Raw genomic sequence first — 16,540 nt, 5'->3', positions numbered from 1 at the left:
TACAGGTAAACATACGACTTCTAGTAAATGGTATTTGTGAATCTAGGGGTGCGCTTAGCACGTATGGAGTCTAGGTCAAGTAGATGTATTCTTTTTAAACCGAAGCCCATGTGTTTTAGGGCACGTAATGATTATGTTGCATGTATAACGAAAGATAGTGTATCACACCATGAGTAAGGTGCCCACGTAAGTAGAATGGACCCTTGATGTTGATACGTGGGTTGGTGCCCTGGTGGTTATTCTGTTATTATTTTATGCTCCCTGGAGGAAAGATTTTGTTTTGTTGCAGCACTAAGAGAGTGTGCCACTGAACAGAATATTTTCTTGTTCAGCATGCTTTCAGTTGAGATTAGATTCTCGTGATGCAAAGTTGTTACAAGAGGTAAGCTATGAAAGGAGCTTCAGACCCCAAGTAAAGGTACGCTGTTTCTAAGATTGAAACTTACTACTTCTTAAATTCTTATAAGTCATGTACTGACTTGATCGTCGGAGTTCAATCAACAGGTAGGACCCCCTCTGTTTCAACGAAGCTACGTTCCAGAGCCACAAGAGTGAAGGACAAACTCGTGAAGAAACAGACAAAACTAGAGCTTGTCATCAGAGTCAACCAATGAGCAATTCAACCGACAAGAACATTTGGCGCCCACCATGGGGCCCGATAAAACCTAATCTTATCCACAATTGTGTTTGAGTTTTCTGACGTAATGAGGAACACGAGGCAAGGTCCACTGGGATCTGAAGGGAAAGAGGACCCCACTATGCAGCAAATCATGGAGAGAGCCCTCCAAGTAGCAAACGAAGAAGCCAAGGCTGACCAATTGAGGCCATTCCTCGAGCGTGGAATGTGGCAAATCTCAAGTTGTATTTGAGCTAAGATATTCTTTCTTAATGCTTTCTTTTTGAACAATGTGATGGTTAAGTTTTGTTGATCTACTTGAATTAGCACACGGTAAGTCGACCTAGCTCGGTGTTAGTATGACCACTCGAGTATGGGCGCCCTGTGAGTAAATGATTACCTAGTGGCAGGTAAGACGGGGGGCATGTGTATCGTGTAGGAGAGCTCGTCATCTCAACCCAAGTGTTTGGGAAAGGTCATCTCGGTGTTTGGGCCCAAGAGGTGAATCACGAGCTCGGCTCAGATGTTGGTCAGCCCAGAAAAGGTAATTAAGACAAAGGAATATTTTATGTGTTGATATATTATTCTGAAGATAAAAGATAAAGGAATATTTTATCATGATATTCTGAAGATGACGTGAATGATTAATTATCATTTAAATTTGTTGTGATATTGTTATCATGATCTCTCACATGAGAGAAGTTATTCTTGTTACTGGATATAGAACGCAGTAGTGTAAAAGTACATGTATAGGAAAGTTCTGGCAAGGAAAGCCTTGGTATTTAATCGCGTCCATTGGTAACCCACCTCTCTTTCCTGGGAACTTACCTGGTGTACTAGTTCATAATCTACAATAAGCAACAAAGATAAAACACTTTGACATATTTGCCAAAACTCATGAGTTGAGAATGACAAATGATTATGTCCTACTGTAGCTTGACAATAAGGGGCAATACAACACCAAACTTTTATACCATACATGTTCATAGAAGTGTTTGGTGACGAAGCCTATCGGCTGGAAATTCAAGACGGTGGAGCCATTCCTCGAATGGGGAACACGACAAGCCTCAAGTTCTATTTCAGTGATTGTTTAAAGCCAAGTAAAGCGACTTGTCTTGGTAGAATACTCGAGCAGGCGATCTGTGCAAATTGTTTTCAGATAAGGCGACCTGTTTCAAGTGCAGGCACTCTGAAGTTGTGATTGTTTAATGCTAGGTAAGGTGACCTATCTTGGTAGAATACCTGAGCATGAGTTTTGTGCAGATTGTTTTCAGATAGGGTGACCTTTTCTTGGTAAGATTCCAAGTCTAGGTGTTTTGCAGTTCATGGTGATTCAGATGAGACAACTTTTTCTTAGTAACATTCTGAGTTCAGGTGCCCTGAATCATGTTTAACTGTAACTAAGATTGTTTGGCTAAAGGCAAATAAGACGATCTCACTCGGTTAGAATACTTGAATAGGTGCTCTGCGGAAAAATTGTTCATCTATGGGCAGGTAATACGACCCACCTCGGCATTGGTGAAACCACCCGAGCTCGGGTGCTCTAAAGATGAAAGTTGAGATTAACCTTGTGCCGTTGTAATGCACCGTGAAGGTGTTAGTTTAAGAGTTGACTTGGTGTGTAAGCCAACACCCAAGTCAAATGCTCTAAACAAAAGTAAAAGGTTCAAAGATCTACACCTATCATACTATCTCACTGTGAAATTCACACAACTATGCGCATAAATAATCTCAATATCATCTCCTAGTATGACAGAGTTAACTCATATAACAGGTTAAGTTAGTTATCTTTCAAACGACTTACCCATTCATATGAACCTCCTTTGACTCTCACCACCTGAATAACTTAATCTATATGATTCCATTATCTCAGGAGAGTCGGGATATCTCCTTTTAGAAGGATCCCTAATTAATGCACATCCTAAACAATCTTAACACAGTGTTTTCTTTACTGAAAATACTATGTCTTGATTAAGATTCATATTTCACATCTCACAATATCCAAAATCACACAATTAAATCATACTAAAGCTTAGAATTTCTAACCACACAAAAAATTCATCTAATAATCACATAAATATCTAATTAAAGGATTTTTCAATTAAATATACATAAATTTTTTTTACATAATTTATAAGTAAAACTATAAAATAGAAATAAACCAACCTTTTAAAAGGATTTCCGTTTTTTATTTTTTTTAAGAGAGTCTAGCTTGAGCGAAAATTTACTCGCTTGTGTGAGAATGGGTCTCGCTCAAGTGAAAATCCCCTCGATTGAGCAAGAGTAAACCCAAGAGCAATCCCAAAATTTACCCCATTTTTGCCTGAGCGAGATTCTTTCTCGTTTAGGTGAAAATGGACCCGAGAGCACCCTAACTTTCCATTCTATTCTCGCTTGAGCGAGAATTAGCTCGCCTGAGCGAGATATGCAGAGAAATATGCATAATTATACCTAATATGCATAATTATACCTAATTTCATCATTCATAGTAAAACATAAACAATTTCAATAAGTCATTTCACTTCAAAAGTAACTTACACTATATCAACTATATAAATGAATCAATTTTTCAGATTCAAACAAAAATATCTACCATAAATCATCCATATCAAAATCAACATATTCACATTTTATTTCAAACAATATTTTGCATTACTCATAAACAATCAATCCTGCAAACAAAATTTGGAACTGATGACCACGTTAGCCCCACATCCAGATCTTCTAGCCTATGGTTCTATTGAAAATTTAAACTAGTTTCCCTCACTAGAACTTGAGCAAATACTCACTAAGAGCTCCAAATCTACCAAAATCTTAAAGATAACTTAACCTGCAGCACAAAGTCCTGATAAAAAATATAACTATATCACTAGGACCTTGAGCTAATAGATATTAACCCTGAAGCAAAAAGGGTCACATGCAAGGCCTAAACAGAGACAAACCTAACAAGTTCAAAATTTGACTTAAGGAGAAGAACAAAAATGAACTTACTCTATTAAAGATTCTGATCGGGTTGCCAATAGTCTAATGACGAACTCCGATTGTTAAACTGATAAGCGAGAATATGAGAATCTTAGAGAGAAGGTAGAAGAAAGAAAAAAAGGAGTTTTTAGAGAGATGATGATTCTTTTAAAATGAGTTTCTATTTATATGTTCTTTTAAATTTAATAATAAAATATTTATATGTCATTTTAATTATACCACTACTATCCTAAGACTATTTTTTCTTTCCTTACAAAGGGTGTGTTTGGAGTTCAAATTGTGATTATATGGCATAATAGCACGATCATTTAACTTATTTTTTTTACCCTGATATTTTTGGATGTTTCTTCCTGTTTTTGTGATTCTATACAATATTAGGTTTGGGTGTTATCTACTTTTCCCCCCACTTTTGTGGTTGTATCTCTTGAACTATTTCAGATACTTATATGTATCCAAGTTAACACGTTTAGTTTTAATTTCATCCCTAATATATTGCTAAGTGCCATTATGTTGTTTCCTTTACATACATCACGAGAAGTCCAAATATGTAGATTAATTGATATTTATTTATTTATTTTAGTTTAATTAATGATTTAAGTGTATAATTGTATTAATATTTTAACTTTTCTTTATTTGTAATGCTATTATAAATTCAAATAAAATTAATTTAATAAATATACTTATCCCAATTTAATAAATGAATGAGTCAAAATATCTTTTTAGAAGAATGATACAACTAAAATATCTTTTAACAAGAATGATAGAACTAATAAATAAGTGTATAAGTATATCCTAATAGTAAATAAATATAAAATACTAACTTAAGTGTAAATAATAATATGATGTGACTGTATTTAGTTATCAAGTATAATAAAAGCCATGAGTTTACAAATTATGAAATATTTATCTCCTGCATTGAAATTGGGAATCAAGTAGACAATTTAAAAACCAAACCAGGAAAACTGATTATAATGTTTATACTGTTCAATCAGTATATTTATTAAGATCGATGCAATATGACCAATTAAGACCGCACTTTGCCTAACTCTAAATTAATTGTTTATTAGCTTAATGTCTCCGTCACTAATAACCAAGAGGATTTGATTTTTCCACTTTCGGATAGGGCATGTGTTTCGAAATCTGATACCACATATTATATATTTGCTACTCCCTCTGATTCTATCACATTTTATTTCATCTTTATTCACAGTTTATGATATTAATTTTATATTGATCTATCTTTATTGTATTCTTAACTGTTTATTATGAATGAGTAAATAAAAAGTATATATGAGAAGAAAAAAAGTTTATAATAAGATTTATAGAATTTTCAAATAAAATGTTATCATAGATGAATAAAAAAAATGTTATTAGAAAAGAAAGAACAATGATTATAGGAAGCTATAGTACTTGTTAGCAGAATCTTAATAAAATAATATATGTGTGCGTCACTTTTTGGAAATTTCAAAGATGACCCACGAGTTATAATAATAGAAAACAGTCTCTCTCATAGAACCCTTTGAGGCCATGGTAAAGCCACGTATGAAGCAAGGGAAGATAACGAAGATGAAGAGGAAATGAAAGGCAGAGTCCTTGACTCAATGCTCAAAAGGGTAACAGAATAATAGATACCCAACGTGGAAACAAACTGAGCCTGCGATGAGAGGTTAAAGAGTATGCAAAATACGGCAACACTTTACTTTTGTTAATTCTAAAACATTTTCTTTATTCCATTATCAGTTTTTTTTTATATTATTGTTACTGTTGTTTGTGTTGGGGAGGTGTTGTCTGTTCTGTACTTTTGTTTTATTTTTTTATCGTCTTTTTTCTCTTTTTTGTGATTTTCTTATAATAAGAAAAATGTTTGGAATTTATGAGGCTGTGGCGCTTCAGTGTGCTTGTGTGCAGCTAGAAAGTTTTTGTTGTGTGGTTCTGTTGCGAGGTTGGCCTAGCAGAAACAGGAGATCCTCCTATGGTGTCATTGGTACACCTCTCTCTTCTTTCTCTCTTTGTCTGTGTCTCTACAACATGTATCTCTCTATCTGCCCATTTACTAACTCTGATAGGTGGGTGGTGGGAGATTTTGATCAATTTGGATAAAGTTTGGTACTTTTTTTTGAGGGTCTGTGTATGTTTCCTCTAGTGTTGGAGTTAGAAACCTTTAACCTTTGTGGAAGAGTCTATGCATCTTTTTCTTTTGGTTTGGTTTGGTTTCCTGAATTTTAATCCGTCCCTGTTAAAAAATTGTCTTTTTTTTTTGTTTTAATTATCTAAATATACTGGTTTTTGTTTAAAGGGATAGGATTGCATACTGAAGAGTTTGTGATTTCACGGTGCTGACTCCACAGGAAGTTGTGATCGTGTTAAGTGTGAAAAGGCTGAGAGGTAGATTTTGATACACGGTCTTTGTGGTTTTTTTGGAGCGAGTGAAATGAGTTTTGAGTTATAATGGTGATGGTGGAGGTGCCAGAGTGTGAGGGAAGTTGGAGGAGGATCATAGTTTTTGGATGTGTTGTGCTTGGCCTACATGCAACTCTAACTGGATAAAGATGGAGGGTTCTTCAGGGTCTGCTTTTCAGAATTCTGGCAGTTCCAGGGCTTTGAATAGTTCTGGAGTTTCGGATAGGAACCAAAGGGTTCACTATCCTGAAAGGAACCCATTCTCGGGTGAGGGATCGCAGGATTCGGGGTTTAAAAGGGAAAGAGAAAGGGTTCTGTTGGCTCAAGGTGATCATGCTAAAACTTTGGGTGGTGGGTTTTCTGGGTTATGTGAAGATGAAGTGGAGGTTGACCCCTTTTATGGTGCTGTGGAATGGGGTGATGTTAGCTTGAGGCAGTGGTTGGATAAACCCCAACGATCTGTGGATGCCTTTGAATGCTTGCACATATTTAGGCAAATAGTAGAAATTGTTAGTGTAGCGCATTCTCAAGGAGTTGTAGTTCATAATGTGAGGCCTTCCTGTTTTGTCATGTCGTCTTTCAATCATATCTCGTTTATTGAATCAGCATCTTGTTCAGATACTGGCTCGGATTCTCTAGGAGAAGGATTAAACAACCAAGGTGGTGAGATCAAAACTCCAACATCTCTCTGTCCCCATGATATGCATCATCAGAGCTTGGGAAGTGAAGATTTTGTGCCTGTCAAGACTTCTACAACTACTGCTCGGTCAGATTCTAGTTGCATGCTGTCGAGTGCTGTGTATGCAGCTCGTGCATCTTTGATAGAAGAAACAGAAGAAAATAAAATGAAAGATAGGAGGAAGGATGAAGAAGTAGAAGGAAAGAAGCAATCATTTCCAATGAAGCAGATATTGCTAATGGAGATGAATTGGTACACTAGTCCTGAAGAGGTTGCTGATGACTCTAGTTCTTGTGCTTCAGATGTTTATCGATTGGGGGTTCTTCTTTTTGAGGTTCATAACAGAAACTGTACAACTCTTAAGTTCTTATATTTTAATAGGGTGCTTTGATATACTTTATCTTCTTCACTTTGTTCTTACAGTGGATGTAATATACAGTGTTGAAAGTCCCTATTTACATTTTTATGTACTCTAATTCTATTATCTTGTATGTGACCAGCTATTTTGTCCGCTAAACTCAAGAGAAGAAAAGAGTAGAACCATGTCTAGCCTTAGACATAGGGTTCTTCCTCCACAGTTACTTCTTAAGTGGCCCAAAGAAGCTTCCTTTTGCTTATGGTTACTGCATCCTGACCCTAGTAGTCGTCCAACACTGGGGTAATTATCTTCATCACATGGTTTTTAATTTTTTCACATTACATAACCAAATTCCAACTTGTTTGTGATATGTCCCAATTACCTTCCATTTGAATGCCTGGTTTTCTTATCCCTTTTTGTTTTCCAATTCTACAATTTATGAGATACTATAAGTTTTTGATTCTGCTAATTGGAAATTTATTTTGAATTAAGTTTTTATTAGCTATTTTTACATTAAATTCCTGAGATTATATAAGCTTAAAGTGTCTCTGATTTACTTATCTCTCAGATGCAAGGTCACTATGAAGTGTCTATTCCATAAACTAATTAAATAGGTTTAATAATAGCATGAGAGTTTATGTTGTAACTTTGGCACTAATCTTGCTGTGTTGGATTGAATTAGTTTTGTTAAGAAGTTTAATATCTGATATTTATAATTTTGTTGAAGGTGGACGATAGGTAATAAATCATTTTCCGAAACAACTATGACAATATTGTATTGCATTTGCTTACTTGTTGAAATATTTTAGGAATTTCTACCCTAAATAAGATTTTTTAAATATTTCTCTCTATAAGCATTCATGGAAATTTGAAGCTTTAATTGGCTTTTGTCTCATATGAAGAATCAGCAACTTTTTTGCACCACGTGGTAGATGATTTCAATCCTGTAAGAAAGATTACATAATTTTTAAACCAATTGTTGACTTGTGTTGCAGGGAGTTGTTGCAGAGCGAGTTCCTTAATGAACAAAGAGATGATATGGAAGAACGTGAAGCAGCAATAGAGCTGAGGCAAAGGATAGAGGATAAGGAGTTGCTGCTAGAATTCCTTTTATTACTTGAACAGAGAAAACAGGAAGTTGCTGAGAAGTTGCAACACACTATCTCTTTTCTGTGCTCGGATATTGAAGAAGTGACTAAGCAGCAAATTAGATTTAAGCAGATTACTGGTACTGAACTGGGGAGTGATGATCGTTCAGCATCAAGTTTCCCATCAATGACAATTGTTGACAGTGAGGATTCTGAATATCTAGGGGCTAGAAAACGAGTGAGACTAGGGACACATGTTAAAAACATTGAGGAATGTGATGATTATGATGATGATGATGGAGGAGATGATCAGAAAAGTAACGGAGGTTTTCTTTCAAAAAGTTCACGGCTAATGAAGAACTTTAAGAAACTTGAGTCAGCATACTTTTTGACACGATGTAGACCGGCCTATACCTCTGGGAAACTGGTGAGTACGCATCCTCCTGTAACAAGTGATGGTAGAGGGTCTGTTGTTTTGACTGAAAGAAGTTGCATCAATGACAAGAAATCAAAAGAGCAGTGCAGGGAGGGTGCAAGTGCTTGGATAAATCCTTTTCTTGAAGGTTTGTGCAAGTATTTATCATTCAGTAAGATAAAGGTTAAGGCTGACCTAAAACAAGGGGATCTTTTGCATTCATCCAACCTGGTATGTTCACTCAGTTTTGATCGTGATGGAGAATTTTTTGCTACTGCTGGTGTGAATAAGAAAATTAAAGTGTTTGAATGTGATTCAATCATAAATGAGGATCGTGATATCCACTATCCAGTTGTGGAGATGGCTAGCAGGTCAAAGTTAAGCAGTTTATGTTGGAATGCATACATCAAAAGTCAAATTGCTTCAAGTAACTTTGAAGGTGTTGTGCAGGTAAGTACATTGCCATCCATGAATTGTTTGTTTGTGGTATGTAAGTACAACAATATTGTAACTTGTCTTCTTATTCAGTTATGGGATGTGACAAGAAGTCAAGTAGTCTCTGACATGAGGGAGCATGAGCGGCGAGTGTGGTCCATTGATTTCTCGTCAGCAGACCCAACAATGTTGGCAAGTGGGAGCGATGATGGTTCTGTCAAGCTATGGAGTATCAATCAGGCAATTCCATTTTTGCACTTGGTGGATGTCAGCTTTGAAACTAAACGTACTGCAGTCATCTGTTGCATGTTTTATGTATATTATGCTGGATGTATAATGAGTTGTTTCTCTCACCTGGGATGTTTCTGCAGGGAGTTAGTGTTGGCACCATCAAAACCAAGGCAAATGTATGCTGTGTTCAGTTCCCGCTGGATTCTTCTCGTTTCCTTGCATTTGGTTCAGCAGATCATCGAATATATTACTATGATCTTCGCAACCTTAAAATGCCGCTGTGTACTTTGGTTGGACACAACAAGACTGTCAGCTACATCAAGTTTGTAGACACTGTCAACCTTGTCTCATCTTCCACAGATAACACTTTAAAGCTTTGGGATTTGTCTACGTGTGCATCTCGAGTTATAGACTCACCGATTCAATCATTCACAGGTCACGTGAATGTCAAGGTAAAAAGTAACTTGTGTCTTTACTGTCACGAGTTCTCTCAGTCATAAGGACTTTTGCATTAATTCACCTAAACCCTAAACCCTAAACCCTAAACCCTAATATCCTGCTCAAATTAATTGATGGACCTGTGTGTGATTATGCACCAAGAATTATATTCAAACTTAATTTCCATTCAATTTTTATGACACTTTTTTCAGTTTTGAGGCATTATATATTATCTTGCTGATGCATCTTCCCTTTGTTGCAGAACTTTGTGGGATTATCAGTATCTGATGGTTACATTGCCACTGGTTCAGAGACAAATGAGGTATTTCATTCATGTCCCTTATCTATCTATTAGTTTTCCTGTTGGTTTTACAGTACTACTGAAGGTAACATTCTGTGTGGATCAGGTGTTCATATACCACAAAGCCTTCCCCATGCCTGCTCTGTCATTCAAGTTTCAGAACACAGACCCTCTTTCCGGTCACGAAGTGGATGACGCAGCGCAATTCGTTTCGTCAGTTTGTTGGCGGGGTCAGTCATCCACCTTGCTAGCCGCAAATTCCACAGGGAATGTCAAAATTCTGGAGATGGTTTAGGTTGTTGGCCTCTACACAGCATTCTACAAATGATACAAAGTTTGCTGAGCATGAGGTGACAGAACCTTTGTTTAAGATCAGCTTCTGTTGCCACTAAATGCTATACAAAGAAGTATATAGATTCCTCGATTATGATTTGCAAATTGTAACATAACAAATTTTTGCATTAGTAGTTCATAGCGGAAGCAGTTAAAGAGAAGAGCGAGGTTGATCTCTTGCAAAACAAAACAAGTCCTGTAGATAGTGTCACATGGAAAAAAAAGTGAAGGTCAAAATCTATATGAGATTTTATTACGTTTATGATCCATATTCAATTTGATAGTACTACATTCACCTAGTGGAATCTACTATTTTTGTGTAGAATTCGATAATAGCTACAAATAAAAATCTATTGTTTTTAATGAAGTTTCTCCGTTAAGAAAATTTAAATTATACACAAGTTACAAACAACTTTTTTAATTATAGTTATTCTTAATGGAAATAAGTTGGAATTGTTCAAGGTTTATTGAGAGACACTTTGAGAAGATCAAGTTTTGGTCGAGTTTTGGTCGAGTTGAATCTTCTTTAGATTGGTTGTTGAACTTTGTTGATGAAGCATCCCATGAGAGTTTATTTGTAGAAGATTTTTCGATGTTTAAATTAGTAATAGTTAGAGAAATATTTTAGAAGCATTTAATGATTAAGAACAAGATCCAGTGACTATTCTTTGGAGAAAGTTTGGAAACCACAAATGAGCTTTGCTACCTTAATTTTTTTGTTGAGCTTGATTAAAGTGAAAATTTTCAAGGTTGTATTTTCACAACCTTAAAGGCTCATGCTTTGCAACCTTAACCAGAAATGAGATGTACTTGGTGTACGACATACAAATAGGTGTTAATGGTATAATATGTCATTTAGACAACTTAACATTCTTTTTTTCATGTCACATAGCCCTGGGATATGATGTTTGGATCTTTTGGGTTCATGCAAAATATGAAACGTTTGAAAATTCTTAAAATCTTTTTGTATTTGGTTTTTTCTATCTTCATTGTTTCATCTCTCCTTCGTTGTGCTGCCTTCGTGAGAGCTTTTCTCCATTTCTTCTATTTATTGTTGTCTCTATTTTTGTGTCATCCTTTAAGTATGTTTTCAATGGATTTTTTTGTTTCGATTCTTCTAATGAAAATGGACCTTTACTCTCATAGGGGATGATTAGTCTTTTGTGTGAACTCTTTTTCACATAAGGTAGATATTGAAGAAAAAAATTATTTCTCTTCCTTCCTCATGTTCAATGCCACAATTGTAGTTGGCCCTTCAAAAGCAGGCAAACATAAAGTTCCCTCTCAAGGTGGGTATGAGCCAAACGTACCAAAAGGAAAAAGGAAGGACAAATTCCTTCCAATCCTTGATCTTGAGTACTTTTGGGTACTCAAGGAGGTCGCCTCTTACCTTTTCGAGTTCACCTTTAAAGAACTGGTGGAAGAACTAGTTTCTTATTTCACGATTAGTTCTGATAACCTTTCCAAGTTTATTGTTGCTGAGGCATGCATTGGCGCGGATAAAGTATATAGGAAACCTACCATGAATGATGATGATTTCATTTTTGTGTACGAGTTCTTTTTCAAGGAGCTTGATATGTTTCTTTGTGATGAGGGACCTATAGAACATGGGAGCTTTAATGTTTCAAATTCATGATGAAACTGGAAGCTATGATGCTTTTTGTTTTGGGTTTAGTCTAGGGTGTTTAGAATCTTTGTATGATCTTTCCTAGTTCCTTGCACAAGCTTGCTCAAATATGTTTTGAAAGAGAAAAGTGTTTTTCTAAGCAAAGAGAAAAACAACCTCTTTGAGCTGCAAGTGCTACTACCAAATGAATTGGCTCCATACGTGCTACATGTACAAATACTTCAGTATAGTCTACCCCATGTTGTTGAGTATACCCCTTTGTTACAAGTCTGGCCTTGTATTTTTCGACATCTCCATTTTCATTGAATTTAGTCTTATAAATCCATTTTACTCCAACCTTCTTTCCTCCCTTGGGTAATTCCGTCAATTCCCATGTGCCATTTTTTGTTTATTGCTTCTATTTCCATATCCATGGCGTGGCTCCATTTCTCACTTTTCAAGGCATCTTCATAGTGAATAGGATCAGTAGCTGCATGTATGGCTAAATGAGCTTCATTATCTTCTTCAGAAAGACCTTCCCCTGTTGTATAGTCTCTCATCCAGACTGGTGGTCTTCTATTCCTTTCTTCAGTTAAGCTAGGAGAGCAAATGTCCGCCAAAGATTCAAAGGAAAAGTTATCCCCTTCTATATTAGCTTCGAGATCAGATTCACTTCCCATCTTCATTTTCGTCAAATGCAAATGTATTCTCCTCACTATCACCCCATTCCAATTCGCACATAATGGATCCTTCATAAATATTATCCCAATCCCAATTCATGTCTTCTTCAAATACAACATCCCGACTCATTATGATCCTTTGAGAAGTTGGATCATAAAGTCGATAAGCCTTTGATCTTCACTAACTCCCATTAAAACACAACTTAAGCTCTTATCATCCAGCTTGGTTCTATTGCTGTCAGGCACATGAACATGAACAATACAACCAAAAACTCTAAAATGCTCCACTGAAGGCTTGACTCCACTCCAAGCTTCTTTTGGGGTTTTATTTTTGACAGTCAATGTTGGGTTGTGATTCAATACATGCACGGTCCAGTTGACTACTTCAGGCCAAAAAATCTTTGGAAGTTTCTTTGCAGAAATCATACTACGAACCATATTCATAATAGTTCTATTCTTTCATTCCGCAACCTCATTCTGTTGTGGTGTGCATGCAGTTGTCAATTGTCTACGAATACCATTTACTTCACAAAAATTATTGAATTCTTGTGATGTAAACTCTCCTCCTCGATCACTACGTAAGGCTATAATAAATGAGTTTGTTTTCTTTTCAACATGAGCCTTAAAATTTTTAAAAACAGCAAAGGCTTCTAATTTCTCTATTAAAAAATAGACCCATGTTTTTCTACTAAAATCATCAGTGAAAGTAATCAAATACTGTTTCTTGCTGTTAGAAATGGGTGTGATCGGTCCACAAATGTCAACATGCACCAATTGGAGAAGTTGTGAAGCTCGCCAGGTGCTCTTCCTTGGAAACGAGTTTCGTTGTTGCTTACCCACTGATCCGGTCGGTCATCGGTAGTCGATGACGTCAGCAGCAGATAACCACGTGGACCACTCGCACGGTGACACGTGGATCAGGTGGCAGAGAAATCGGGGAGGCGATCACCCGGTATGGTTATCGGAGGTCAATAACCGAGTGACCACCGACAGATCAGTTCCAAGATAAACGGGTGACACGTGGATCAGGTGGCAGAGTAGTCATGGAGGAGATTCCCCGGTATGGAGATCGGTGGTCAGTAACTGAGTGGCCACCGACAGATCAGTTCCAAGATAAACACCCGGGGGAGAACGCGAGAAGCAATAGAGCACCGATCAGTCATCGGGTGCATGGTCATCGGGGTTTCGTGTTACACGCAGTTAAACTGGGACTGAGATTCCCAGCGAGAGCGTTACGCATGGACCTCGCATGATCATACCTCAGAGAAAGAAGAGCTCCTCGTCGGTATAGTCGTGCACGAGAGTGGCCTAAGGGAGTCAGTAAACCGGTCAGTGATTGGTTACTCTCTCAACCCATTACGTGCATGGCATCGTGAAGGGGAAATCGTGTATGCAGAGAGCAATGCTTGGTGAGTGTGCCTAGTCCAGCCACACCCGGCGTTCTCCTGGGAATGTGCGATTTCACCCAGATGGAAGAAACGCGCTAAGTTACTCCGCAAGGGAATAACTTAGGCGCACAAGAGATGCGCTAGAGCCCTTCAGGTGGAGGCACGTGAACGGTTAGATGCGAGTTGCATGCCTCCACGTGTCACTGTCTGAGAGGGGCGCGACCGAGATAAAGGTGCACTCCGTGTCGTGAAAGGTACAGACAGAAAACCCAGACACCCACGACCCTGACTGTGGTATGTTTTCGTACAAAAGCATAACAGAATTCTGACACGCGCAGAGGACAGCGTAGCAGAATTCTGTTAGGCACAGACACAGAGGGGGATAAAAAGAGAATCAGAGAGAAATACACACACTGTTTTTTTTACACACATTATTTTCTAGTGATTCTGGGATCTAACTTGAGCGTCGGAGTGCAAACGGCCGCTAGAGGCGCCGTCTGTGTGTTTGCAGGTTGCGTTTGGAGTTCCCAAGGAGGAGGTTCTAAGAGTGTTCTTGCAGATAGCACAGTTGCCAGAGGCGGGTCAAGCAAGCGACAAGGCAATTCCTGCACGCTCGAGTTGTCGGCAGGATCATTTGGCGCCCACCGTGGGGCACGTATAAAAGGTGTTTCCCAACCATAGTTTGTGTTGGTGGTGCTTCGAGTGTTTTCTGTTCGACTGCTTGCTATCGCAGTCGACTCCTGGAGTTTTCACCGTTTGTCCGGAGTTCTTTGAGCTGCTGAGTATGCTGAGGAAGGATGAGGACAACGCGCTCCAGTTCAGTTGCGCCATCAACCGACGAAGATGCTGTGTCCATGACGCAAGTGATGGACATGATGAGGACGCTGCAGGAGAACGTGGCTGCATCGCGTTCTGAGCAGGAAAGGATGCACGAGGCGCTGGTGGCCTCGCAAGCAAGGAATGAAGAGCTCAACAGGATCAACGAAGAGCTGCGTAAAGCCCTTCAGGAGCGGGAGGAGCGTGCGGCAGGGGACAGACCCCCATCCCCACCACGCAGCTTTCCTATGCCATTTTCCCAAGAGATCATGGACTTGGTGGTCCCGGCTAACACTGTGGCAGTGAAAGCGTCTTTCACTGGGGTGGAGGACCCTGAAGCCCATCTCACGGCGTTTCATACTCAGATGATGCTCTCAGGGGGCTCAGACGCGGTGTATTGTAAGGTGTTCATGAGCACTTTGAGCGGGACGGCGTTGGACTGGTTCGTCAGTATACCCACTGGCCACATTACCACGTTCCAACAGTTTTCCAAGATGTTTGTTGAGCAGTACATAGTGAACAAGGCGCCACCTTTGGTGTCTTACGACTTGTTTGATATAAGGCAGTACCAAGGGGAGTCCTTGAAGGATTTCCTGAACAGATTCGGAGCTCGGATAGTCCGTTTGCCAGGAAAGGACGAAGAGATGTTCGTACACGCCTTCAAAAAGGGTGTGTTGCCTGGGCCTTTTAGCGAGTCGCTCATCAGGAGCCACCCCGCCACGTTTGCCGAAATCCGGCGACGTGCTGTGGCTCATATAGCCGCCGAGAGTGAGGTCACCGAGAAGAGAGGAAATGTGGCCCCAGCTAAACCGCGCACCCAAGCAAGGGTACAGCCTCAGAGGGTAATGGAGGCGGTGGCGGGAAAGAGAGATCAAAGGACGCATCATCCTTACGACCCTAAGAAAAATAAGAGTAAGGGACCAGGGCGCCCCAGGGAGAGTAATCGCCCCCCGAGGTATGAGTTTGTGATGGGTTTGGCTGATTTGATCGCCATCCCAAACATAGCTGCCAGGCTCAAAGTGCCTGAGAAAACGGCGGAGAAGGTCTTGGGGGCAAAACCAGACGCATGGTGCGAGTTCCACAAGAGTTTTGGCCACTCTATCAACTCGTGTTTGGCTTTGGGGCACCAGCTCGCCGAGTTGGTCAAATGTGGTTTCCTGAAGGATTACTTGCTAGAGAAGCAAGAGGAACAAGCATCAGGGTCTCAACCGGCGAGCAGCGGAGGGCAACAACACGAGGTGCCTATTCACGGCGAGATCCACACCATAGCTGGCGGATTCTCCGGCGGGGGGTGCACAGCGTCGCAACGAAAGAGGTATGCGAGGTCGATAATGTCAGTAGAAGTCTTTGAAGATCACTCGCCCGATGTGGACATCACGTTCACCAAGGAGGACCGCAGGGACGTGGTGCCTCACGACAACGACCCTATTGTGATCTCGCTTGTCACGGCGGGAAAGACCATCCACCGGGTGCTGGTCGACCAAGGAAGCTCAGCAGACGTGATGTTTTGGCCAACCTTTGAGAAGTTACAACTGTCCCCTGATCAGCTAAGACCATATGGGGGCTGCTTGTACGGCTTTGCCGGCGACCAAGTGGAGGTGAGGGGGTATATCGAGCTGAGGACGACCTTCACTGACGGCTTGGCCTCACGAACGGAGAAGGTCAGGTACCTTGTTGTAAACGCCCCGTCAGCGTACAACATAATGCTGGGGAGGCCAACGCTCAACAGAACAGGAGCTGTGCCTTCGACAAGGCACATGAAGGTCAAGCTGCC

The 16,540-nt window shown here is 39.4% G+C and overlaps 1 protein-coding gene across 6 annotated transcripts; it reads left to right on the top strand.

Annotated features, from left to right (window-relative positions):
* Positions 1 to 5,124: 5,124 nt before the first annotated feature.
* LOC137835270 (protein SPA1-RELATED 3-like) lies at positions 5,125 to 10,575 on the top strand. Of its 6 annotated transcripts, none has more exons than XM_068643701.1 (8): positions 5,125 to 5,272; positions 5,895 to 7,011; positions 7,178 to 7,335; positions 8,031 to 8,988; positions 9,067 to 9,213; positions 9,345 to 9,656; positions 9,905 to 9,964; positions 10,050 to 10,575. In XM_068643701.1, the coding sequence occupies exons 2-8, from the start codon at positions 6,106 to 6,108 to the stop codon at positions 10,236 to 10,238; spliced, it is 2,730 nt and encodes a 909-aa protein (XP_068499802.1). In that variant the 5' UTR covers positions 5,125 to 5,272; positions 5,895 to 6,105; the 3' UTR covers positions 10,239 to 10,575. The 6 variants fall into 6 exon arrangements, 3 of the variants coding, with proteins under 3 accessions (XP_068499802.1, XP_068499801.1, XP_068499800.1); XR_011085060.1 differs by having other exon boundaries at positions 5,139 to 5,272; positions 9,067 to 9,259; XM_068643700.1 differs by having other exon boundaries at positions 5,194 to 5,582.
* Positions 10,576 to 16,540: the final 5,965 nt, after the last annotated feature.

This window comes from Phaseolus vulgaris, chromosome 5 (genome assembly GCF_000499845.2).
Source record: "Phaseolus vulgaris cultivar G19833 chromosome 5, P. vulgaris v2.0, whole genome shotgun sequence".
NCBI lineage: Eukaryota > Viridiplantae > Streptophyta > Magnoliopsida > Fabales > Fabaceae > Phaseolus > Phaseolus vulgaris.
Note: the sequence above shows the minus strand (reverse complement) of the source record. Positions and strands in the feature narration are given on the sequence as shown.